This window comes from Oncorhynchus tshawytscha, linkage group LG13 (assembly GCF_018296145.1).
Source record: "Oncorhynchus tshawytscha isolate Ot180627B linkage group LG13, Otsh_v2.0, whole genome shotgun sequence".
NCBI classification, from domain to species: domain Eukaryota; kingdom Metazoa; phylum Chordata; class Actinopteri; order Salmoniformes; family Salmonidae; genus Oncorhynchus; species Oncorhynchus tshawytscha.
In genome coordinates, this window is record NC_056441.1 from 25,437,623 (window position 1) to 25,463,526 (window position 25,904).

At 43.0% G+C, this 25,904-nt stretch overlaps 2 protein-coding genes across 6 annotated transcripts in view; one reads left to right on the forward strand and one right to left on the reverse strand.

Annotated features, from left to right (window-relative positions):
• The window catches only part of LOC112264600 (DNA topoisomerase 2-beta-like), a 30,223-nt gene extending 10,027 nt beyond the window's left edge, over positions 1–20,196 (forward strand). For 2 of the 5 annotated variants that reach the window (XM_042295461.1, XM_042295463.1), the window contains exons 4-36: positions 104–167; positions 2,830–2,975; positions 3,217–3,314; positions 3,772–3,984; positions 4,236–4,409; positions 4,662–4,763; positions 4,912–5,049; positions 5,296–5,434; positions 5,676–5,833; positions 6,914–7,039; positions 7,316–7,426; positions 7,661–7,766; positions 7,990–8,099; positions 8,418–8,510; positions 9,445–9,559; positions 10,023–10,144; positions 10,621–10,769; positions 11,012–11,243; positions 11,589–11,723; positions 11,999–12,199; positions 12,612–12,807; positions 12,905–12,996; positions 13,116–13,271; positions 13,526–13,609; positions 13,912–14,109; positions 14,354–14,519; positions 14,822–14,983; positions 15,908–16,207; positions 16,388–16,480; positions 18,259–18,297; positions 18,626–18,766; positions 19,107–19,207; positions 19,328–20,196. In XM_042295461.1, the coding sequence (XP_042151395.1) occupies positions 104–167; positions 2,830–2,975; positions 3,217–3,314; positions 3,772–3,984; positions 4,236–4,409; positions 4,662–4,763; positions 4,912–5,049; positions 5,296–5,434; positions 5,676–5,833; positions 6,914–7,039; positions 7,316–7,426; positions 7,661–7,766; positions 7,990–8,099; positions 8,418–8,510; positions 9,445–9,559; positions 10,023–10,144; positions 10,621–10,769; positions 11,012–11,243; positions 11,589–11,723; positions 11,999–12,199; positions 12,612–12,807; positions 12,905–12,996; positions 13,116–13,271; positions 13,526–13,609; positions 13,912–14,109; positions 14,354–14,519; positions 14,822–14,983; positions 15,908–16,207; positions 16,388–16,480; positions 18,259–18,297; positions 18,626–18,766; positions 19,107–19,207; positions 19,328–19,513 (4,646 nt within the window). In that variant the 3' untranslated portion in view covers positions 19,514–20,196. The remainder of the gene's footprint in view (positions 1–103; positions 168–2,829; positions 2,976–3,216; positions 3,315–3,771; positions 3,985–4,235; positions 4,410–4,661; positions 4,764–4,911; positions 5,050–5,295; positions 5,435–5,675; positions 5,834–6,913; positions 7,040–7,315; positions 7,427–7,660; positions 7,767–7,989; positions 8,100–8,417; positions 8,511–9,444; positions 9,560–10,022; positions 10,145–10,620; positions 10,770–11,011; positions 11,244–11,588; positions 11,724–11,998; positions 12,200–12,611; positions 12,808–12,904; positions 12,997–13,115; positions 13,272–13,525; positions 13,610–13,911; positions 14,110–14,353; positions 14,520–14,821; positions 14,984–15,907; positions 16,208–16,387; positions 16,481–18,258; positions 18,298–18,625; positions 18,767–19,106; positions 19,208–19,327) is intronic. The other 3 variants (XM_042295462.1, XM_042295464.1, XM_042295466.1) reach the window with 3 other exon arrangements.
• A 100-nt stretch (positions 20,197–20,296) lies between these two features.
• Positions 20,297–25,904, reverse strand: part of LOC112265842 (retinoic acid receptor alpha-A-like) — a 116,485-nt gene continuing 110,877 nt past the window's right edge. Inside the window, exons 7-8 of the mRNA XM_042295467.1 lie at positions 25,725–25,883; positions 20,297–25,569 (exon numbers count right to left, since the gene is read on the reverse strand). Coding sequence (XP_042151401.1) covers positions 25,328–25,569; positions 25,725–25,883 — 401 coding nt within the window. The 3' untranslated portion in view covers positions 20,297–25,327. The remainder of the gene's footprint in view (positions 25,570–25,724; positions 25,884–25,904) is intronic.

Below are 25,904 nucleotides of genomic sequence, written 5' to 3' on the forward strand. Positions count from 1 at the left end.
AAGTTCTTGATGAAAATGTGATTATCTTCTCGATAGTCTTATCAACACAATTAAATCCCTGCAGTCTACTTCTCCTTTGAACATGTTTTTCTCTACTCCACAGTCAATGCAGCTGACAACAAACAGCGGGATAAGAGCATGTCGACCATAAAGATCTCCATTGATCCGTAAGTACACATGACCAGTAAGCAGTTGTCAATCAGTAGTCAAGTCCAGTTTGAGCCCAAAAACCCTACTGTGCACGCTGCATAGGTAGGCACAGCAGCTTCCCTCTGCAGTTATTTGTCATCTATCCGTCATTGTCATAAGTTCTGTCCAACAGTCCTGTTCTATGACGGCAGAGCCGTCTGCTCCCCTTGAGGTCATGCGTAGCAGTGCTAGAAATTGTGCAGTGGATGCTGCCTAGGTAGGCACAGCAGCTTCTCGTCATTGGAGAACAATGGCTCCCCCAGACAAATACCATTTTGCTGTTAGAATGTAGGTCTCTCTAGACTGGCTTTTAGACTGGCTTTTCAGTGATTGATCAAATAAAATAGCGGAGTTAGTCCATGGAAATGGTTCTGGTTGACCAATAAAATAAGCCTGTAGCCCAGTAGTTCAGCTCACTAAGTAGCCTTATAAATATACAGTCCCTTCAGAATGCATTCATACCCTTTAACTTATTCCACATTTTGTTATAGCCTGAATTGAAAACAAATGTCATCCATCTACCCCATAATGACAAAGTGAAAACATGTTTCATTGTTTTTAGCACATTTATTGAAAATGGATGACAGAAATATCTCATTTACATAAGTATTCACATCACACCCCTTAGTCAATACATGTTAGAATCACCTTTTGGTAGCGATTACAGCAGTGAGTCTTTCTGGGTGTGTCTCTAAGAGCTTTGCACACCTCAAATTGGTTGTTCAAGCTCTGTCAAATTGGAAGTCTTGCCATAGATTTTCAAGCATACTTAAGTCAAAACTGTAACTCTGCCACTCAGGAACATTCGCTGTCTTCTTGGTGAGCAACTCCAGTGTTTTAGGTTATTGTCCTGCTGAAAGGTGAATTCATCTCCCAGTGTCTGGTGGAAAGCCACCACTATGCTTGTGTTGTATTGAATTTGCCCCAAACATAACTCTTGGTATTCAGGACAATTGCTTTGCCGCATTTTTTGCAGTATTACTTTAGTGTCTTGTCGTAAACAGAATGCATGTTTTGGAATATTTTTATTTTGTACACTTCTCAGTTAGGAGGCTAGTATTGTGAAGTAAGGACAATATGATTGATCCATCCTCAGTTTTCTCCTATCACAGCCATTAAACTCTGTAACTGCTTTAAAGTCACCATTGGCCTCATGGTGAAATCTCTTAGCAGTTTCCTTCCTCTCCGGCAACTTAGTTAAGGTTAAGAAGGACACCTGGAGCTTTGTCGTGACTTGGTGTATTGATACACCATCCAAAGTGTGATTAATAACATCACCATGCTCATAGGGATATTCAATGTCTGCTTTTTGTTTTACCAATAGGTGCCTTTCTTTGCGACACATTTGAAAACCTCCCTGGTCTTTGTGGTTGAATCTGTGTTTGAAATTCATTGCTCGTCTGAGGGACCTAACGGATAATTGTATGTGTGGAGTACATAGATGAGGTCGTCATTCAAAAATCATGTTAAACACTATTATTACACACAGAGTCCTTGTAACTTATTATGTGACTTGTTAAGCACATTTTACTCCTGAACTTATTTAGGTTTGCCATACCAAAGGGGTTGAATCCTTATGGGCTCAAGACATGTCAGCAATTAATTTTTTTTATTGATTTGTATAATTTAAAAAAAAACATAACTTTGACATTATGGGTTATTGTTTGTAGGCCAGTGACTAAAATCTACATTTAATCAATTCTAAATTCAGTCTGTAACACGACCAAATGTGGAAAAAGTCAAGGGGTGTGAATATGTTCTGAAGGCACTATCAAGGCATGCAGAGTTTTCTGTGGGAGAATGTATTTGAAAAATGCGGAGCATCCATTTTGTTTAAGTGATCTGCCCACTGTGATGTCTGTGTGTATGTGTTTTAAAGCCAGCGTTGTGCATGGTTCTGCAGGGTATTTAGCCGTACGTTGATCTGTGGCACAGTGTTAGCTAGCAGCAGGAGGTTGTGGTGGAGGCTGATAGATTTCTGGGGCGAGAGGGAGAGAGGTCTTAATGAACAGTCGGCTCTGCAATTCAGGGAGCTCATTTAACATGCTGTTCACCTACGGCACGACATCCACAGCAATCTGCACACACAGCAGACTGCTGAACGTCAGAGTGTCCTTCAGAGAGCTTCCCTGTCTCCTCCCTGTGAGGCCAGGCCTGTCTGCATGTCTCTCTCTGCCACCCTGTCCTGTCATATCTCTCTCTACCACCCTGCCCTTTCATATCTCTCTGTGCTTTCTCCTTTCTTCTCCTCTGTTGCTCTCAAGGGCTGGAATTTATAATGGTTTTATATGAATGCTGGAGCCCCGTTCCAGAGCTTAAATCATCACACGTTGGGCTTATTTAGTTTTGCTGTGTTGCTCTACAGTGTGTTTAAAATCACAGTCCTAAATCCACTGGTTTGGCAAATGGGGATTGGTTGCAGTATTGTTAAATGTTGATGTTTACATGCCAGAAAGGTCTGGCTAGATTTATGATTATTGAACTAAATATAATTTTACATCTTAATCTTATTTTATTAGATTTTTTACCAATATGTTATTTATGATCTTAATGTAAAGGTTAGTACAGCTGATTCTGGCTGTCCTGTGAAGTTCTTTCACCTCTTTGTTTATTCCTACGTTCATCGTCCCCTTCCTTCAGTGAGTCCAACACCATCACCATCTGGAACAATGGTAAAGGCATCCCCGTGGTGGAACACAAAGATGAGAAGATGTACGTTCCCGCTCTCATCTTCGGACACCTCCTCACCTCCAGTAACTACGACGACGAGCAGAAGAAAGTCACAGGTGGGAAAAATCACTCTGAAAACGAGAATCTAATTCATTTATTCATTATTCTTTGTCCCTTTATGTAATAACATTTCATATGGGTTCGATAAAGCTTTAGACAGAACGTCTAACCTGAAATGTTTAGCTACTGAATAGCTGAATAGTTTTGTAGTTCCCCTTGCAGTGCTTAGTACCACTACACTGGAATTAGTGAATGACTATAGGATGAAAGCACGTCTCCCTTCTGTTCTCCTCCTAGGTGGAAGGAACGGGTACGGTGCTAAACTCTGCAACATCTTCAGCACAAAGTTCACAGTGGAAACCGCCTGCAAGGAGTACAAACACAGCTTCAAACAGGTACAGACAACGAGAAAGCACAGCGTGATTGCGATCTGTTGTTTAGTCAACCTTGAAAAGAGAATTCTTCAAACAGCTAAGCACCAGTGGTTGTTTTGTAGGAGTACAGTATGTGACTTGTAAACATGTGAGGGGGTGAGTATGAGTTGATTCTCACTGTCAGGTGTGATCTCACAGGATTCTACATTGATATTGTAGGATTCTACATAGTTTTGGGGGATTTCTGTAGTTTCTCATAAACCAGATGTTTTTTGTGGTTTGTCCTACAATTGTCACTTTCAGTGAAATGACTCAGCAAAATAGTGATAGTTTGTTCAATCAGTGCACAAGGCTTTTTAATTATCTCTTTGATGGAGTTTCAGAATACAACCTCATGATTCATTCTAGTTTCCTTAACATGTGAAGAATGTAGTACATTTCATGACAATCTCTCTCCCCCTTTTCTCCCTATCCCTAGACTTGGCAGAACAACATGGGGAAGACGAGCGACTCCAAGATCAAGTTCTTTGACGGGGACGACTTCACGTGCGTGACCTTCCAGCCGGACCTGTCCAAGTTCAAGATGGAGAAGCTGGACAAGGACATCGTGGCTCTGCTCACCAAGAGAGCTTACGACATCGCTGGGTCCTGCAAGGGCGTCAAAGTCATGCTCAACGGGAAGAAACTCCCTGTAAGCCTCCCCCCCCGCCATTTAACCACACATAGTAAGATGGGCTGTCCCATATACACAGAATAAATGCTGTACATGATGTGCCAAGTCTTGGAAGACCCTGGGCGAAACATTTTGAAATTAAATAAAACGGCCAATTTCACTACACCTGTTTCAATACAGTGTCATTTGCTAATAACTTTTCCAGAACCGGAGCCACAATCCAGATCCGAATTAGGCTCTTCTCACCTGTCCTTTCCCTCTCCTCCCAGGTGACAGGGTTCCGCAGCTATGTGGACCTGTACGTGAAGGACAAGCTAGACGAGGTGGGCGTGGCCTTGAAGGTGGTCAACGAGTCGGTCAACGAGCGCTGGGAGGTCTGTCTCACCATGAGTGAGAAGGGATTCCAACAGATCAGCTTCGTCAACAGTATCGCCACCACCAAGGTAACATCCCCTCAGGGAATTACGTTGTTAAGACAGTCTGTTATATTACCAGAACTATACCCCTTGATTTGGAAAACTACGACTTGACCAGTCTAGGAATAATGGACAGAAATGAAGTGCGTTTTGCATGTGTAAATATACTGGGACGTGTGTTCATTTTGATGCTATTCAAATGTTGTAGTATGACTTGAATCACTTTCAACCACTTCAGATATGTTTTATGTACTACACTGCTTGTTTTGTGTCATTCAGGGTGGCAGACACATTGATTACGTGGTGGACCAGATCGTAGCCAAGCTGATAGAAGTGGTGAAGAAGAAGAACAAAGCTGGCGTCTCAGTCAAACCCTTCCAGGTTATTTATTACCATCTTATTAATGTGTTATTACTATGGTGTTACTACAATAGTGTTACTAGTAATTCCATTGTTAGTGAACTGGGATAAGAGCAACTTAATGTAACGTTCAGCTACCATCTTAGTGCTTTACTTTTGTCTGACTCAGGTGAAGAACCACATCTGGGTGTTTGTGAATGCGTTGATCGAGAACCCGACCTTTGACTCCCAGACCAAGGAGAACATGACCCTCCAGACCAAGAGCTTTGGTTCTAAGTGTCCTCTGTCTGAGAAGTTCATCAGAGCAGTAAGGAGATTCTTCTTCATAAATGGCTGTTCTTTACCACAATTAAATATCACTACCTCCTAAATGTATACATGTGATGTTGGGCCTTCACTCTTCACATACACTGTTTCCTCACAGAGAAAGTCAAGTTATTTACATGGTATCATATGATCTCTAAAATCAGTTCCAGGTCCTTTCTTGTGTTCTCTGTTCACCTGGAATATTAAACAATGATATATCATATTAAATTCTTTATTTTGTCTGCAGGCGACCAACTGTGGCATCGTGGAGAGTATCCTGAACTGGGTGAAGTTCAAGGCCCAGACACAACTCAACAAGAAGTGTTCTTCAGTGAAGTACAGCAAGATTAAAGGCATCCCCAAGCTTGACGACGCCAACGATGCTGGTAAGACAACCACAACTACACTGCTGTGTGTGCATAAGCCCTACGATGTTCCTAATCTACTTATCCACCAAGAGGGCCTCTTTTACCAATGTTTATATTGAAACTAGTAGAAGACTTTAAATTAGGATGGGGGAACAGAGCTAGGTTGTTGGGCCCACCCCTTTTTATAAAAAATTAGGGGAACACTAAATTGTTTAAACTCACACTGAACTGCACGTCTTACCTCCGTCTTCACCCCCAGGTGGTAAACACTCGTCAGAATGCACTCTGATCCTGACTGAGGGAGACTCGGCCAAGTCCTTGGCCGTCTCCGGCCTTGGTGTCATTGGGCGAGATCGCTATGGTGTCTTCCCACTACGAGGAAAAATTCTGAATGTACGAGAGGCCACACACAAACAGGTTAGTGTCAGGTTAGTGTCTAAAGTGTGGTTAGATTGGGCTGGTTATTGTGTATGAGTGATTACAATTGAGATGATTAATGTCTTGAGCATACACCAAAATGATAAGTAATCAAATCAAATGTATTTATATAGCCCTTCGTACATCAGCTGATATCTCAAAGTGCTATACAGAAACCCAGCCTAAAACCCCAAACAGCAAGCAATGCAGGTGTAGAAGCACGGTGGCTAGGAAAAACTCCCTGGAAAGGCCAAAACCTAGGAAGAAACCTAGAGAGGAACCAGGCTATGTGGGGTGGCCAGTCCTCTTCTGGCTGTGCCGGGTGGAGATTATAACAGAACATGGCCAAGATGTTCAAATGTTCATAAATGACCAGCATGGTCAAATAATAATAATCACAGGCAGAACAGTTGAAACTGGAGCAGCAGCACAGCCAGGTGGACTGGGGACAGCAAGGAGTCATCATGTCAGGTAGTCCTGAGGCATGGTCCTAGGGCTCAGGTCCTCTGAGAGAGAGAGAGAAAGAGAGAATTAGAGAGAACATACTTAAATTCACACAGGACACTGGATAGGACAGGAGAAGTACTCCAGATATAACAAACTGACCCTAGCCCCCCGACACATAAACTACTGCAGCATAAATACTGGAGGCTGAGACAGGAGGGGTCAGGAGACACTGTGGCCCCATCCGATGACACCCCCGGACAGGGCCAAACAGGAAGGATATAACCCCACCCACTTTGCCAAAGCACAGCCCCCACACCACTAGAGGGATATCTTCAACCACCAACTTACCATCCTGAGACAAAGCCGAGTATAGCCCACAAAGATCTCCGCCACAGCATAACCCAAGGGGGGGCGCCAACCCAAGTAATCTTGTAAACAAATAAATACTCAAGGGATTTACGTAGATCGTTTCTCAAAAGTGGCGTAAGGACCGTTCCGATCAACAGAATTATTTTATTAAGATCAGTTGAAGCTAAACTCTTTTGGGTTGAGTCCACGAGAGCCAAGGTGGCCCACCCTGCCTTAGTCAGGTAGGGGAAACACTGACCGGTCCATGTTTCTCTTTCCCACCAGATCATGGAGAACGCAGAGATCAACAACATCATCAAGATCGTGGGTCTGCAGTACAAGAAGAGCTACGAGGACCCAGAGTCTCTGAGATCCCTACGCTACGGCAAGATCATGATCATGACCGATCAGGTTCTAACATTTAATCAATCCCACCAACGCCCGACGTCTACAATTGACCCATGTCTTGCAATTATCATCATTATCAATAATTGTAATAACTATGAGCGTAAAGCATCTTTCATACATTATCCATGCTCTTAAGGTTCATCTGAAATGGCGTGCTATTCCCTATATAGTATGGTGTAGTGCACTACATATGGAGTAGGGTATCATTTTGGATGTACCCTTGGGTCATAACAATCCATCCTAATAGAATGTTTCTTTGTGTTGATGATCTGCTGACAGGATCAGGATGGCTCCCATATCAAGGGTTTGCTCATCAATTTCTTCCATCACAACTGGCCATCCCTGCTCAAACACACCTTCCTGGAGGAGTTCATCACGCCCATCGTTAAGGTAAGACTCTGTACGGCTGGTCCCAATTTTCTCCCTGACACTTCCCCTTGGCCCGAACTCTTCACTGTTTGCAAATCTACACCGGCTGAAACCTCCATCATAGGACTACATGACACAGTCGTGACTGCCAATGTTTGAAGTCAGTTGCGGACAGTGGACATAAGCGGACAGTGTTTAGATTGGCTTAAAGCTCTCAACCATGGTTGTAATGCTGCTTTTAACTTTTTCCTGCAGGTGAACAAGAATAAACAGGAGCATGCTTTCTACAGCATTCCAGAGTTTGACGAATGGAAGAAACAGACGGTCAACTTTAAAACCTGGCATATAAAGTACTACAAAGGTTTGTTCATCACATGTGGATACTCCTCCAAACTAACGATTATTGTTAACCAAGCTATTCTGTTTCACACTACCGAGGCAATTCGAGCCAAACTCTTCTGTGCTGGCCTGAATATACGTCCACCATAGTTGCTGGACCATGCTGAACATATCCGAACCAGCTCAGTACAGTTTGGGTTGGCATGATGGTGTGAAAAAGGTTTGAGTGTTTATTTCTGTTCCAGGTTTGGGTACCAGCACAAGCAAGGAGGCCAAGGAGTACTTTGCAGACATGGAGAAACACCGGATCATGTTTAGATACGCCGGGACAGAGGACGACGCTGCCATCACACTGGTGGGTTTACCATGGACACCACTCTCGCTCCTTTTCCCCCTCTAACGGTCTTTCAATAGTTTCTCATTAAATATCCAGGAAATAGATAGAAAAGTTAGAAAATAAATTCAAAAAATTGCTCGACGAATGTATTCATCAAGCTAGTTTTGCTGTCGCACAAAATGTATTACCCAACCTTCTATCAACTCACACAAGATGGTTTTGGACTTTATTTGTCTGTGCTCTGCTTGGGAAATCCTTGTCAAATGGAGGGGGGACTGACAGTGATGTCATTTGACTGACACTAACAGTGATCTATCCATTGCTGCCTGTCTCTAGGCGTTCAGTAAGAAGAAGACTGACGACAGGAAGGAGTGGCTCACCAACTTCATGGAGGACAGGAGACAGAGGAGGATGCACGGCCTGCCAGAGGTGGGTGGGGCTGACTGTGTGACCGACTGTGTAGAAACCTGGGTTTCCTGCATGCCGAAGACTGTTAGCCCACCTTGCTTAAGGAAAAGATTCACCCATTTTTAATGTTATATCATATTTGTGCATCTCTGAGTGATATTCTGTCAATTCCCGGGGTAATTTCATGTTTTCATGTGTATCTGTGCCATTCACCATTCAAGCAGGCTGAAATACAGCCACTATAACACGTTTTGCATACCTCCTATAGAGTAAATCTCCAGGTCTCACGAGTGTGCTAGGTTCCATCTGCGCTGTGAGAGACTGTCCAGATCATTCACATCAGGGCAGATGAAGGAAAGGAGGCGTGGAGAGGAAGCAACAGACTATTGAGAAGCACCCTGTGAGAGACTGTTGGATATTGGAGTTTGATGAAAGGAAGAGGACGTAGACTGTTTTAGATCTGTCTGTTTGTCTGTCAAACAATCATCTCTTCACCATGGGAGTTACTTGGACCATGATGTGTCACAGCTTGTTTTAAAGTCTTCTAGCTGGCTCCTTTGATTCACAAGCATCTGATGATTTCTGCTGTCAGTGTTCCTCACATATCCTAAGCATTGAAATGGAAATATTCCCCCAAAACACGCCAATCAGCCTAGTTATGTTGTTGACGTTTAGTAAAATGACTCTTTACTGTTTATCACTGATGTAAAGTAGCAGCTGCTTTCCCCATGTGAATCCCATCATAGCCAGGTCTGACACTGATAACATCACAGCTCCGTTCATTTCTCTCTCATCCTACAGCAGTACCTGTACGGAACACCGTTTTGTAATTGACTCTGTTGCTGTCGGTCGCTGATGCAAAGTAGACACCGCTCTCCCATGTGGTACTGATAGACCATAACAACATCACAGCCCTGATTTCAAGTCCTCAATCTCTTTTATCATCCCCACTCAGCAATACCTGTACGGCACGCAGGCGAAACACCTGTCCTACAACGACTTCATCAACAAAGAACTCATCCTCTTCTCCAACTCTGACAACGAGAGATCCATCCCATCCTTAGTGGACGGTAGGTATGCAGCGATGCACTAGACTAGCTATCTCCCTGGACGTTCGTTCTGTCTTTCTAGTTTTTTTTGTGTTTGTTGTCAAATGGCGTTTGAAGTTTAAGGGATCTGAAATGCCTGGAAACTTGTCATTAACATAATTCTTTACTGTCCTCTGGATGCTCTGTTTATGTGTGTGATGTGGTCTCCTTTTGATGATGGCGTGTAGAATTATTTGTTTATTTCAATCCCCATTAGCGGTTTTGGTGCAACACCCACTCCTCCTGCGGTCCACTTGTGATCCCCTTTTGAAGACGTGTGTGTGTGTGTGTGTGTGTGTGTGTGTGTGTGTGTGTGTGTGTGTGTGTGTGTGTGTGTGTGTGTGTGTGTGTGTGTGTGTGTGTGTGTGTGTGTGTGTGTGTGTGTGTGTGTGTGTGTGTGTGTGTGTGTGTGTGTGTCCCCTTTTTGATGATATTTTGTGTGCAGGTCTGAAGCCAGGTCAGAGAAAGGTACTCTTCACCTGTATGAAGAGGAATGATAAGAGGGAGGTGAAGGTGGCTCAGCTGGCTGGTTCAGTGGCAGAGATGTCTGCCTACCATCATGGAGAGGTTCTACACTCTTACACAGCTATAGGAAATATACTTACACAGCTATAGGAAATATACTTACACAGCTATAGGAAATATACTTACACAGCTATAGGAAATATACTTACACAGCTATAGGAAATATACTTACACAGCTATAGGAAATATACTTACACAGCTATAGGAAATATACTTACACAGCTATAGGAAATATACTTACACAGCTATAGGAAATATACTTACACAGCTATAGGAATTATACTTACACAGCTATAGGAAATATACTTACACAGCTATAGGAAATATACTTACACAGCTATAGGAAATATACTTACACAGCTATAGGAAATATACTTACACAGCTATAGGAAATATACTTAACTAAGTATATTTCCTATAGCTCTGTATCTTCCACTTTAAATCAATACTGTTTACAGATAATGGGAGCAAAAACATTGTTTTGACACGTGTGCCTCTGTATGTGTGTGATTGTCCAGCAATCCCTGTTGATGACAATTGTGAACTTGGCCCAGAACTTTGTGGGCAGCAACAACGTGAACATCCTGCAGCCGCTGGGTCAGTTTGGTACCCGCATCAACGGGGGCAAGGATGCTGCCAGCCCCCGTTACATCTTCACCATGCTCAGGTAAAGCCTCCCAGGGTCAAAGGTCAAAACATAATTGTGCCAGCAATTTGACGCCTATTACTTGTATGATTTGTATGGGCCACTGGGCCATCCTGAAGTGCAGTAATACCTGTTTGATTTTAATAAATAAAAAATGGTTGATGATACATTTAATGTCTACTTTGTTTATACATCACCTTTCATAAAACACACTGAAAATGTTTAAAACATTTATTTATTATGAAGTAATGTCACTTGCTCAGTCCCCTGGCCAAGATGTTGTTCCCAGCGGTGGACTCCAGCCTGCTGAAGTTCCTGTTCGATGACAACCAGAAGGTGGAGCCAGAGTGGTACATCCCCATCCTCCCTTTGGTGCTGGTGAACGGGGCCGAGGGCATCGGGACGGGCTGGGCCTGCAAGATCCCCAACTACGACCACAGAGAGATAGTCAACAACCTGTACCGCATGCTCAACATGCAGGACCCTCTGCCCATGGTGAACATTTGGAAGTTTGAAACTTAATTGATTGCGTAAGATAAGATCAACTTTATTGTCCCTGAGGGGAAATGTGTCTTGGACATACAAGCAGCGCTGTTGTCCATTTGGTGTAAGGATTTTATTGCTAAAAACATATCAACTCAAATAATATTTGTGTAGATTGATACCGTTATACATAAAAAAATATTGCTAAAACACATTTTTGAGTAGAATTGGATAAACCACCTACTTTCTGTGTCTGCTGTTGATCAGTTATAATTAGATGTAATCCTATAATGAGTAGGTCATGTACTGTATCATAATAATGTCTGACTGAATATTCTGACCTCTCTCCTCACCTAGCTGCCCAGCTATAAGAACTTTAAAGGAGTGATCCATGAGTTGGGTCAGAACCAGTACATGGTCAGTGGCGAGATCTCTGTCCTGGACAAGAACACCATTGAGATCACTGAGCTGCCCGTTCGCACCTGGACACAGGTACACTATTGCAGGATACACATCACACCTGTCAAGCACTTCTGGTCATCTGGTTGCTTTGACTGAATTCATAAATGAACGAAGGATATATTGACATGTTGTTTCTATGCTGTGATATTATTTGTTAGTTTTTGTAATGGACTTTCCCTCCCTCCCCTTCCTCCCTCCCTCCCCTTCCTCCCTCCCTCCCTCCCTCCCTCCCTCCCCTTCCTCTCTCCCTCCCCTTCCTCTCTCCCTCCCCTTCCTCTCTCCCTCCCCTTCCTCTCTCCCTCCAGGCCTACAAGGAGTCAGTACTAGAGCCCATGCTCCAGGGGACAGAGAAGACTCCAGCTCTGATTAATGACTATAAGGAGTACCACACGGACCAAACCGTCAAGTTTGTAGTCCGCATGTCAGAGGAGAAGCTGGCCCAGGCAGAGGCTGCTGGACTACACAAAGTCTTCAAGCTACAGTCCAGCCTCACCTGCAACTCCATGGTTAGTACCCCTCCTCAAATCTGGGTCCTATTCACTAAGAACATACCCTGAAACAGGGAGAAACTACCTGAGCTTGTCCAATGATAAATGCTTATTTTCGTTATCCGTTGCAAAACGTTTTGCTACGGTGTGCCCTATACGAGTCCCTACTCTGTATTTGAGTTTAACTGATACCTGTATTGACTCAAATTGTTGATTCATTATGCACACCTCTTTGGATGAAGTACTGTTTTGTGTGTGTATATAGAGGACTCCTCTTATAGGAATCACATCTGTCCGGGATGATGGGATTCTTTGGAATTAATCTTTCATCTTAAAGTGAAGAACATTTTGAAGTGTTCCATGGTTTTAACCAGTTTTCAGTGTTTCTATTGTGGAAAGGAGAGGTATCTGAAGAAGTTTCTGCCCTCAGGTGTTGTTTGACCACATGGGCTGTCTGAAGAGGTATGACTCGGTCCAGGACATTCTCAAGGAGTTCTTTGAGCTGCGGTTGCACTACTACAAGCTGAGGAAGGATTGGCTTGTGGGGAGCCTGGGGGCGGAGGCTTCCAAACTGTCCAATCAGGCACGATTTGTGCTGGAGAAGATCGAAGGAAAGATCACAATCGGTGAGAATTTTACCTGCATGTCTCTCTCTCAAAGGGAAGGATTCTTTATTTCAGTTTGCAATTTGGTATAGAATACTGATACATTGTTTGTCTACAGAGAACAAGTCTAAGAGGGAACTGATCAGGATGCTGGTGCAGAAAGGCTTTGAGTCGGACCCGGTGGCGGCATGGACCAAGGCACAGGAAAAGGTACTGTTAGCATCCTGCCACTGTCCACCATTCAGCCCTGTGATTGGCTGAGACAACTTGACGCTTCAATACCCTGTATTCTGATTGGGACTATGTGTCTTCCTGGTTTCTCTCTATAGGCTCTGGAGGAGGACGATCATGATGGTAACAACAGTGACAGCTCTGTGGACTCTGGGTCGTCGTCGGGACCAAACTTCAACTACATCCTCAACATGCCTCTGTGGTGCCTGTCCAAGGAGAAGGTGGACGAGCTGCTCCGACAGAGAGACATCAAGGTACGGAAGGGTGTAGACACCCAACTGTCAAGGACTTCAATTCGAAATATCTTTATCGTCCCCAAAAGGCTATTAATTTGCAGCAACATTACATACCATTACACAAGTAGGCAAGGTCTTCTAACGGTTGTGTGTGTTCTGTTCTTGGGGCATAGTAAGGGCACATCAGTACTTTTTTAGTATGTGTATGAACCCACAACCTTGTTGTTGCTAGCACCATATCTTTAATCAACTGAGTGTGTGTTGTTCAACAGAAAGGAGAGTTGAATGAGCTGCAGAGGAAGTCTCCTGAGGACCTGTGGAAGGAGGACCTGGCTGTCTTCATTGAGGAACTGGATGTGAGTGGTACTAGTTCTACATGCAGTGGTGCCACTCATCTCTGAGTCACTGTTTAAGAAGAGACCACTGTGATTTATACCTGCTTGTGTGAGACTGCTTTAGTTGAGGTCGGTCGGTTACCTTCAGGGTCTCTTTCTCCTGGCCTTACTAAAGGATCTATTTGTAGAAAAGTAATTTATTTTGTTTGGGTTTTATTATCTCCTTTCATTGTAAACCGTCAACATTGATGTCACCTCAATATAAGTGAATTACACGATTTACAAAAGGTGACGGGTGTATTCTCTCCCTGTCTGTGTGACAGAAAATCGAGGCCCAGGAGCAGGCAGACATATGTGCAGGTAGAGGCACCAAGCTGGTGAAGGGCAAGGTGGGCAAGCCCAAGGTGAAGAAACTACACCTGGAGGAAACGTTACCCTCACTGTACGGCCGCAGGGTCGTACCCACCATCACACAGGCCATGAAGACTGACGCCTCCAAGAAGATGACCAAGAAGAAGAAGGTAACACATGTAGTTTTTAAAATGGATTATGCCTCATTATTAAAGTCCCAGTCTGTGGTAATTGTTTTATTTATACCCATTGATTCTTGAAGAATATCACTTATCAATGCCTTATGAGCTTAGTTCAACTGTATAACTCCATCACAAAATAAAGCTCCATTGTTTGCGCTGGTCTCAGTGTGTTTTCAGGCTATAGACATGACATATCACTGTGTGTGTGTGTGTGTGTGTGTTGTCCTCTCAGGGTGATGCGGACCTGGTGATGAAGCTGGAGTTTGATGATGAGATGGGAGTACTGGGATCAGATGGAGGAACAGGGGAGAACTCCCTCAACTCCTCCTCTAATACACCAGCCCCAACCCCAGCCAAGCCCAAGGCCCCCCGGGTCAAACGGGAGAAGAAGGAGCCAGGTCAGCAGATGTTCCATTCTCCTTTCATGTGTCTGTCATCTTAGTGAGATGGGTTCAGTCATGAATTAGGGGAGAGGGGGAGACAGAGGGATACACAGTGAGGAAGTTGGTGGACCCAAGGATTTTATCCCCCCTTCCTTGGGGCAGTTTGTAGATGTGAGTCAGATGTGTTAACACTACACCGATTTAATTGATTTATTTTAATCACACATGAACTCTCAAACATAGACAGTTTCGGGACTTCATGGCTGTTAAATGATAGATTAAAAATCAGAATGAATAAACCTTTTTCTCTATACCAGGTACTCCCAGAGCCAGGAAAACCCCCACACCCAAAGGATCATCTGGTAAGAAGGGGAAGAAGCGTAACCCCTGGTCGGAGGACGAGTCCAAATCAGAGAGCGATCTGGAGGACAGTGAACCTGTAGTCATTCCCCGAGACACCAAGTCACAACGGGCCTCAGGTAACCACTTACCTGAATTGTGTTCATTAGGGCCTGCCATTTAAAATGGAAAGCGTGAACAAGTGTTGTTGTTTGTTTTTGATAAGTTCAGACAGAAATAAAACTATTTATTTGATGTAACTTTTCTTTAACTAGGCAAGTCGGTAGCTCCCTGTTTCACTCTGCTGGGAGGTGTTTTCTTCATTTTCATGTACACTGACCTGTTAGGACTAGGGACGGGCATTTTTCTTGACCACACCAGTTAACAGTCGTTAACTAGGTCCTAACTAAAGTCTTGCATAAATCTCCAGCTGCTTGATTAAGTTCTGGGTGAATACATGTTAAGAGAAGAGATCAATTTTTATTTGTCACATGCGCCAAATACAACAGACATTACAGTGAAATGCTTAAGGGCTTGTAAGTAAACATTTCACGAAAAATGTTGTTTTCGGCGCATGTGACAAATACAATTTGATTTGATGAAGAGATGCTAGAACGAGGAGCGGAACCGGGACAAGTAGCTTGCTCTCTCTCTTTGTAAGTTACTTGCCGAATGTCCCCTTCTGAAATTTTTAAGATTCTTCCACCTACAAAATTGTGAAATGTCCGAATAACCAGTGGAACGTCCAAAACCCAAACACTGGAACTACTGCTGCTCGTCCCATTGCTTCTCGACAGATTGTACAGTACCAGTCATGTTGACGTAGATCTTTGCACCAGAGATTAACTGGGCCCAGAGTTTTTCCTGGTCTGATCACATGGTTGATTGGTTGATCTTTCTACAACTCTTTTAACCAATGGCATCATGTTTTTGTTTGTGTATTTTTTTGTGATTTTTGGAATGTTTAAAAGCCCCATTCCTTCTTATTTCTGTGAAATGCGTTGGTTCTTCTGCAATAAAACACACACAACACACACTTATAATGAACTTTGTCTGTTCCTCAGCGGTCAAGCCCAAGTACACCTTTGATTTCAGTGAGGAAGAGGATGGAGGAGAGGAAGAAGAGGAGGATGATGAAGATGCTGCGTCCTCGCCTGTCCGGCCCTGCAAAGACGACTTCACTGCCTCCTCCGAGACTAAAGACCGATACAACGACCACAGCACCAATGACGAGGATGATGAAGATATCTTCCCCCCGCCCAAACCGGCAACCACCACCGTCTCACCAGCAAAGAAGAAGGAACCAGAGAGTATATTCTCTTCCTCCAAATCAGCCTTCTCCTCTGAAAAGAGCAATGACAGTGGTGAGTTCACACAACAAGATCAGCATGTTTGCCTTGTCGTGTTCTTTCTTTAGTAAAAGGTTAAAGATGTTTACCATCTTGTCGTTATTGCCAGTCTTGTGTGTTTGTCTATGAAAAAGGACTTTGTCTGTACATAAGCTCCTAGTCTGAGGGTTAATGTCTGTTACTCTTCTCTTCCAGACGATCTGAAGTTGGACAGTGACGAGGAAGACAAGGCCTTCTCCTCCTACTCCAGCAGCTCTGCCTTCGACAAACCTGTCCCAGCTAAGAAAGGTAACACACACAGAACAATATAAAAATCTCCATCTACAGCCCGCCCACATTAAACAGACGTATTTGTCTACCTCCATTAAGTATGATACTGTACAGTTGAAGTCAGAAGTTTACAGACACCTTAGCCAAATACATTTAAACTCAGTTTTTCACAATTCCTGACATTTAATGCTAGTAAAAATTCCCTGTCTTAGGTCAGTTAGGATCACCCCTTTTATTTTAAGAATGTAAAATGTCAGAATAAGAGTGATTTATTTCCTATTTGATTTCTTTCATCATATTCCCAGTGGGTCAGGTTTACATACACTCAATTAGTATTTGGTAGCATTGCCTTTAAATAGTTTAACTTGGGTCAAACGTTTCTGGTAGCCTTCCACAAGCGTCCCACAATACGTTGGGTGAATTTTGGCCCATTCCTCCTGACAGCTGGTGTAACTGAGTCCGGTTAGTAGGCCTCCTTGCTCGCACATGCTTTTTCAGTTCTGCCCACAAATGTTCTATAGGATTGAGGTCAGGGCTTTGTGATGGCCACTCTAATACCTTGACTTTGTTGTCCTTAAGCCATTTTGCCACAACTTTGGAAGTATGCTTGGGATCATTGTCCATTTAGTAGACCCATTTGCGACCAAGCTTGAACTTTCCTGACTGATGTCTTGAGATGTTGCTTCAATATATCCACATAATTTTCCTGCCTCATGATGCCATCTATTTTGTGCACCAGTCCCTCCTGCAGCAAAGTACCGCCACAGTTCTATTTATGTTTCATCAGATCAGAGGACATTTTGTCCCCATGTGCAGTTGCAAATCATAGTCTGGCTTTTGTATGGCAATTTTGGAGCAGTGAAAGGCCGTTCCTTACTGAACGGCCTTTCAGGTTATGTCGATATAGGACTCGTTTTACTGTGGATATAGATAATTCTGTAACTGTTTCCTCCAGCATCTTCACAAGGTTTTTTGCTGTTCTGGGATTGATTTGCACTTTTCACAAAAAAGTACATTCATCTCTAAGAGACAGAACGCGTCTCCTCCCTGAGCGGTATGACGGCTGCGTGGCCCATGGTGTTTATACTTGCGTACTATTGTTTGTACAGACGAACGTGGTACCTTCAGGCATTTGGAAATTGCTCCCAAGGATGAACCAGACTTGTGGAGGTCTACAATTTGTTTTATGAGGTCTTTCTTTTGATTTTCTCATGATGTCAAGCATAGAGGTACTGAGTTTGAAGGTAGGCCTTGAAGTACATCCACAGGTACACCTCCAATTGACTCAAATGATGTCAATTAACCTATCAGAAGCTTCTAAAGCCAAGACATAATTTTCTGGAATTTTCCAAGCTGTTTAAAGGCACAGTCAACTTAGTGTAACTTCTGACCCACTGGAATTATGATACAGTGAATTATAAGCGAAATGATCTGTCTGTAAACAATTGTTGGAAAAATGACTTGTGTCATGCACAAAGTAGATGTCCTAACCAACTTGCCAAAACAATAGTTTGTTAACAAGAAATTTGTGGGGTGGTTGAAAAATGAGTTTTAATGACTCCAACCTAAGTGTATGTAAACTTCCGACTTCAACTGTGTGTAATGTTACATTTCATACTAAATAATGGTCTGGTTACTTAAAACAGAACGATGGGGAGGATGGGTGGGTGTATACCGCGACCGTCTAGCAACCCAAAGGTTGTGGCATTTTAGCTACCCCTTCCCCTAGCCCTTTTCCTAACCATAACCTAATTCTCATTACCTTCTATGGGAATTCTCCTAACCTTTGTCATTAGGACAAGAAGCAGCCCGGTCTCAACAAGACGCACAATACTGTAAGTCCTTCAAGATGTATATGATACATTACGTCCTCCAATTCATACGATATTTTGTGGCCGCTATTACATTCTTAACGTAACATATTATATACTAAATGGAGGGACTCAAATCTTACGAATTTCCCTGAGGACAGGTTGATCTATGACTCTAACTCCATCTGCCACTAGAAGGAGCACTAATGCAAATCTCACTACCAAGGGGGTTAAAAAGATACTGATAATGTTGATGCTGCTGAATGTAGTGCACTATATAGGGAGTAGGGTGCCTTTTAGATGCGCTCATGGTGTCTTGCAGATATTGACTGGCTCACTCTGTTACTCACAGCAGCTAAGAAGCTGTCGGATGCAGCTCTCAAACCCAGGAAAGCACCAACGCCCAAAACGCCACCAAAACAGAAGCTTGACACCTCTGTCTGGGACTCTGACTCCGATACCGGCTCCAAGAAGCCTTCACCAGCGCTCAAAGGTACAGGCTGACCTCCCAATGACCAGTGGAGAATCAGTCACCATACAATTTCGATGGATATTAAAGATTGACAGTGTATAACAGGGGTCTCCAACTCCGATCCTGGAGAGCTTCTGGCTGTGCAGGGTTATAATCCAGCTCTTAGCACGTCTGTTTTAAAATATTCACCTCTTCCTCTTCAGTCTGAATCAGGTGTGTTACTGCAGGGATTGAATGAAAGCCTGCATACCCAGTAGCTCTTCAGGACCGAAATGTTGAAAACCCCTGGACTGTAGCTTGTTCTCTGAACATATAATCTGTTCTGAGTGTAACCTGGGTGTGTTTCTCCTGACCTGTGCAGGTAAAAGTGGAGGGAGGAAGAGGAAGCAGTCTGGATCTGAAGAGGATGATTTCAGTCCCAAGAAGACACCTGGGAAAGCACCCAAAACCCCTGCCAGCAGGGTAAGAGAGAGAGTGTGTCATTTAATCATGTAGGATATAGGAAGATACTGAAAAAACAAAGACTGTAATAACCATACAACAAGATATTTAAATGTCATCTCTTGTCTTCCCCCTGTGTAGAAGCCATCAAAGAAAGTAGCCGTGACCCCACCCCCCATGTCAGATGATGATGATGTGGACTCCAACCGTTTCAACCAATCCAGCGTGGCGTCCCGAGAACGACCGGGCAGAGGCAGGGCCAAGAAGGAAGTGAAGTACTTTGCTGAGTCAGGGTCAGACGATGATCAGTACGACATGTTTGAGTAGACCATGGAATCCCTCCCACACACAGGCTCTGTTCCAGTGCTATTTAAATGCTTCCTCCCTCCCTTGTAGTAATCACAGATCTTCATTGGTTGGACTGGGGAAAGTAATAGGTTGGTACCCTTGCTGTCACCTATCCAATCACTTATGCTCTGTGACCACCTCTAGGAAATCAGGAAGGACGGATTTTTAAACAATTTGAACAGAGCTATTTACACACCGCTTGAGTAATTTTAACGTGCATCCTTCCTTCTTCACTTCCTAGAAGAAATCATCTGAGAGGTGGGGGATAGGTGGAAGCAGTGGTGGTGTACCTATCCAGTCATGTCCGATCAGTGATTATTTCAAAGTAGAAAGGAAGGATTTCGTTTTGAAGTATTCAACCAGGACCAGACACACGCTCGTGGAAATACCCGTGCTGCAGACTTTTGTACATCCCCCCTCTTTTATTTTATTTTAATGGTGACGTTTAATGCTTTCTACTGTGTAGGTGTTTTACACTTTTTATTATACATACAATACAATTTTGTTTTTTATTATTACCATGGAAATGTTCTGTATTTGTCCTAAGCAGCTTTTAGAAGTTAGGAACGCGGTGCTTCAGCACATTTTAACTGTTAAAAAGTCAACGAGACAATGTACCTTTTTGAACAAGAACTTGGAAGTAAACAATGAAATGTAAATTATTCTCTGGCCGTTGGGTTTTCTGTCCTTTTGAATGTGATTTTCTTAATTAACTTCACTCTATTTCCTGCAGAGCAGAACCTTAGGAACATGATATATATATACACACACACAGTATTCAAGGCTTCGAGGTTACAGTAAATCAAAATATTCCGGTTATAATACATCCACGCATTATGTATTTTAAAATAAATATATTTGTATTACTTTGCCAGGACATTTCATGGTAAAGTTAAACAGTATATTAACATAAAAAGCATTGTTAATGTACAGACTATTGAAAATGGAGAATGAAAACAAGATAGAAGCTCACTGTAAAACTCTGTATAAGGACTTCCTGCCCTCTTCCCACCAGGCCAGCAGGAGGTTCTGGGTAAATGTATTATCACCGTGACAACCCCTCCCTGCTGCCCCGCCCACCCTCAAGTCCAGTAAGCCAAAGAAACCTCAACCATAATTTGATCATGTCTCTTCATAATAACTATACAACACTGCATATATGATGACAATGATATTTTTCTCATACCAATGGCAATCATATACATTATCTGTAAATGTTCAACTTTTGAACATTGACACTTTTTGAACAGGCATAACAACAGAGCTGCTTTCGTTGGTGAAATCTTTTGAGGTTCACAATCATGTTCTCTCTGGCTTCTACGGAATAGTTGGATCATGAGCCCCGTTCAGTAGGGCACACAGCATTGTGGTACATTCGGATAGAAATATGTTGCGTAGAACATACACCACTGATTTGTAGAGTATGGTAGCTCTATTCATGCTAGCTCTATTCAGTGTATTTCTATATGCGATGTTTAGTAAATTGCTCCCGTCCTGAACGCGATCCACATCTATTGATCTTATTCCGTTATTGACTTAACTAAATTGCTGTCAGTTGATTGGTTGATTGTGACAGCTGCTTGGCATTCCAACTAAAGAGCGGAAAGCATCTCTGTCGTTTGATCATCAATGACATTGGGGGGAACTAGGATTAAAAAAAATTAAAAAAGCAAAAAGTCTTCCACGTTGGAATTTCCTTTAGCTTATTACCTCCAGATTCCGAAAAACCTCCAACCGTGATTCCTTTAAAAAAAAGGGCATTTTGGGAACAGTTCTGGAATTTTGCGAACCATGCTCAGGTTCTGAGTCCACTTGGTGGACCACTTGGTGTGGAGGTGAGCAGCTCTTACCCAAGAGGGGCTGGCTATGAGATGAAGCTCAGAGGTCAGGTAGCTAAGCGCTGCCATTCGTTGAAACGCAATGCACACTACACACACACACACCATCTAATACATGGAGAAGTCTGCAGTGAGATAGTAGTAAATATTAACAGTTACATCGGTACAACATTCAACAGAAATCAACGTAGTAAATTCAGTATTGTGGAATGGATCGAGTTCCCTGCCGTGTCACCTGGTGCCGGTAGGCAGCGACACTTTAGGGAGTTGGATGTAGACATTCTTCAGCTGTGAAATAACCTTTCCAGCATCAAAGACACTCAGGGTAAAACTCCAAAAGTTTTTTTGTTGATTCCTCACCTCCTCAACAACACACATTGGCGGAGAACGTCTGAGGTTCTGCACCCTTTCCGTCAATGTGTTTTGAGAAGTTGGATAGGAATGTAGGGAAGACTATTGAGATTCACCCACTCTGGTCTTGTGATGAGCCACCAGGATTGTTCCCCCTACATTCTTCTCTCCCTTACAGAGAGAGGGAAAGAGAGCATCTCCTTTTTTCCAAACATACTATGAGATGCAATTAATTTGACGAAACGCTACTTTAAAGTAAGTATTCCTTTAACACTGCATATCATTCCTATGTAACTCCTCAACAACATATTCACATTCAAACATGGTAAACTGAGACAGTTTTGTTTCCCCCTTAAGATATGTATGTGTGGGACAGATATGGAGGAGATGGTTGTGTGTGATGTTTCTGGAGGGTTCTAGCCAGGGTTGGGGTCAATTCCATATCAAGTCAGTCCATTCATAAACTGGAAGAATTAAATTGGAATTGACCCTAACCTTGGTTCTAGCTGACTGAATAGTGGTCATCTATTCCCTTGTGGTTCATCAATGACTTTTGCCTCCATTCAGAATAAAGAACCTTCTGATCAGTATACCTCTGTGATGAACTCAATAATCACCCATAGTTTATGCCAAATTATTATTACCCATAAGAGTGAGAAAGAATATTGTATATGACCATCACCCTTAACATTTTTAAGTGCTATGAGAATTAATGCCTTTGTGCTACAGTTGAGTAACGAGTCAACATCTGAGTAAACAATATTATCTATCCTTATCCTTGCTAGGACAGGTGATAAGGGACTGAAGAGGTCCTAGTTCTTCCTAGCCTGGCTTCCACACTGAATATCACTCTGTTTCACTTCACAACAAAGGAACAAACTGAGCAATATTCAATGTGTCTAGGCTATTAACTTTCTAAATAGTGTCCAAATCCTACTCAGTGATTTATGGCTAGATTCAATCCATAGAGGTGAAGATCCACGGTTGATAAGGAAATGTGTTTTAATAAATGATTAGAATATTACACTCCTGAAACCATAAGTCTGAAACCATGTGATTGTATGAAACCATAAGTCTGAAACCATGTGATTGTATGTAAGTGTTAGAATCATTAGATTATTATAATACTGTGTGTGGTTTTAGTCAGTGGAATAATAATATAACCTGGAGTGTAGTTCTTAGTCAGAATCAACGTTTTGGGAACAATGTGTCTAGAATTTTGATAACAGACTGTCTGTCTGAGCCAGATTCGGGGTCGACCTTGGCTGGGACACTGAGAACTTCCCAGTCCCAGGTCTCTCCCTATCTTAGGGGAGGGCAGGAAGATGCTATTCTCACGGACTCCCCTAATCTCTATTGGCGGGCGGATTTGATGGTTTGTGTGGAAGTATGTGTGTCACTATAAATTGAAGGTCTTTGTACTGTGCACATCAGAACGTTCTGTGAATAAACATTGAACTATTGTAGACTGGGCCTCTGTCTGTTTCATGTCTATCAGTATCATACAAATCCTGATAGGGCAGACTGAGTAATGAAATTGAATTGGTTAATGAACAGGAGAACAGAATTCTCGTATCAGCGGTATACAACGCAATTGAAAGTTAAAGGTAATTTCCAATTGAGCCGACATATGCAGCGATTAACGTGAATGCAGTCTCTGTAAACGCGGGAACATTGCCTTTAAATTTGAATCCCAGTATACAGCAGATCTTCAGCGCTACGGATTGAATCTATCCCTTAGGTGCTGAAGAAAAACAGCTTTACTAAGAATATATTCATAAGATCAGGAGGGCAGTTGCAGTGGCCGATGTGGGACAGAAAACACTGCTGCATTCAGGAGGTAACGTTACAGATAGAAATGTCTTGTTACAGAACTGACATGATTCCCTATTCTACATGACAGAGAAGCGCATGTCTACATAATATAGTTCTATCTGAACACCCCGAATGAACACTACCCGAGCTTACTGCACGTTTTAGGGGCTAAGGGTCATATGTAAAGAATCTCATTTGCATCACTGTGGTTTTGCACGAGACCGCCTGAGGAACAAGGCAACAGTCAGTCATTCTGTCTGTAGAACTAGGAATGCCTAGTGGGGTCTAGAATCCCAGACATTAGTCTAGTGTACAATCTTCCCGGCCATGTGGTTAGCTCATGGATATGTATTTTTAAGGACTGCAATGTCCCTGTGTTTTACTGCCAAAACAAGACCCTTCTGTATGTATATAAGGGGTAGGTAGTGATTCTGGGGGTACAGGACTCCCTGGACCAGAACCCAATGTGCGTTTTGTGTTGCCCAGATGCTTGTAGTTGTCATTAGCCATAAATGTACACTTACTAGATTGAAACTGCATCAGAGAAACAATTTAGATTTTTACTATAATATGAATGCATTTCTCTGCACAGATGGTGGAGAATTTTCAAGAGAATTGCGAGGGAACTTCAAATATACTGTATAACCAAATTCATCTTAAAACAACAGTTCAATTTCTCAGTGGTGCAAGTTTGGGTTAAGTAAAGTCTTTGTCAATGAGTGTTGCTCAACCCTTATCTTTAAGCAGAGAGATTTCACTGGTTAAGACTGCTTGGTTTGTCTCTTGGAATGTCATTTTCTGATAAAATCTCAGAAGCCTTTTAGCCTCAGAAACCCTGTACATTACATTACAAGCTGTTATCTGCGGTAGACAGATCCAATCTAGTAATTGAACATCTAGATTCAATCTAGTCATTGTATATCTATGGCCTCTACAGTCTGGCTTCCCCCCTTGAGGAAACAGCTGAAGAGATGCAGCCTCTGATACGGGAGAGAAACCTCTAACGGGCTTTATGGTGAATGCAATGTACACTCAACGAGACATCAACATAAAGAGTCATAAAAGACCAAAAAACAAACATTAAATATAGGAACAAATATAAAGTATTAGTCTTCCAGACTGTCTATATGCAAGAACATTCTATGTAACTGTTTTTGTAAAGGACCTTATATTTTAGGCCCACCTTTAAACCTTGTCATGTACGTACTCTTTCGCCTCAAACTATAATATTTAAGACAATGAAAAAAGCACCACAAAATTCATCATAGAAACAGAGATTTCTAACCATACAATGGTATGTACAATGTATTCAACAATATGAGAGAGAGAGAGAGGGAGATTATAACCACGCATTAAACTCGGCAAGCCCGTCATGCAGGGATGAATATACACAGGAGACCTGAGGAGGATGACCTATGACCTTTGTGTACAGGTAAGTGGGTGTGGCCAGACGGGGTCAAACCCAACTCGACCAATCACACCCTAGTCCCGAGACACAACCTCAATCAATTTAGAATTATACACAAACCAACAACTGGTCCTTTTAGGCCTTAGTGCTGTCGTTTTTTAAGGGGAAATGAAGAGATAAAGAGAGAGAAGGAAAAAACAAACGTAAAGGAAAACATAAGAACAAGCAAAGGTGGTGGTGGTCACCAAGGGACCGAAGGCCTGAGGGGAGGAGGAGAGGGGGTCCACCATGCCTGGCTGTCGACCTATTTTTAGTTTTTTTTTGTGCAAAGGAATGTCAGATAGAGTGTCTGTCTGAGAGGCCCTTGAGTTCCACAGGGACCTAGGGGTTCTCTTCCTCCTCAGGGGCCACTGTGGGCCCATCGCTGTCTGAGGGGTCAGGGGACACAGGGGAGGGTTTACCCCCCATACCCCCCTTAGGGGTGCCCTTCTTGGGGCTGCTGCCATCCTCGCCCTGGGTGCTGCTCTGGCCGTCTTGTCCCTCTGAGTTCTCCAGCATCTCCTGGATCAGAGGAGGCATGGAGCCAGGGATCTCCATCTTCAGCGAGATGACCCGTTCCGCACCTGGAGGGAGAGGAAAGGACATATTGCAAAACAAACATATTGCCAAACTATTTTATAGGGCATCTGTGTACAAAGTTTGCCTACTGAAATGCTATTGAATCTATAGTGTGCTCATTTCTACTCAGTTGCATTAGTATATGAGTCTCTGTCTGTACCTTTGGCGCTGATGCTGCGGAGGTCAGTGATCTTCATCAGGGCCTTGGGGAACATGTGTGGCTTGCTGGGCCTCCTCTTCCGCACATAGATCTTCAGAGCTTCCAGTAGAGGCTCCTGGAGCTGGTCGACCTTAGAGGGCTCCTCCAGGTCCTGCCGGTCTGAGAGACAGGATATGTATG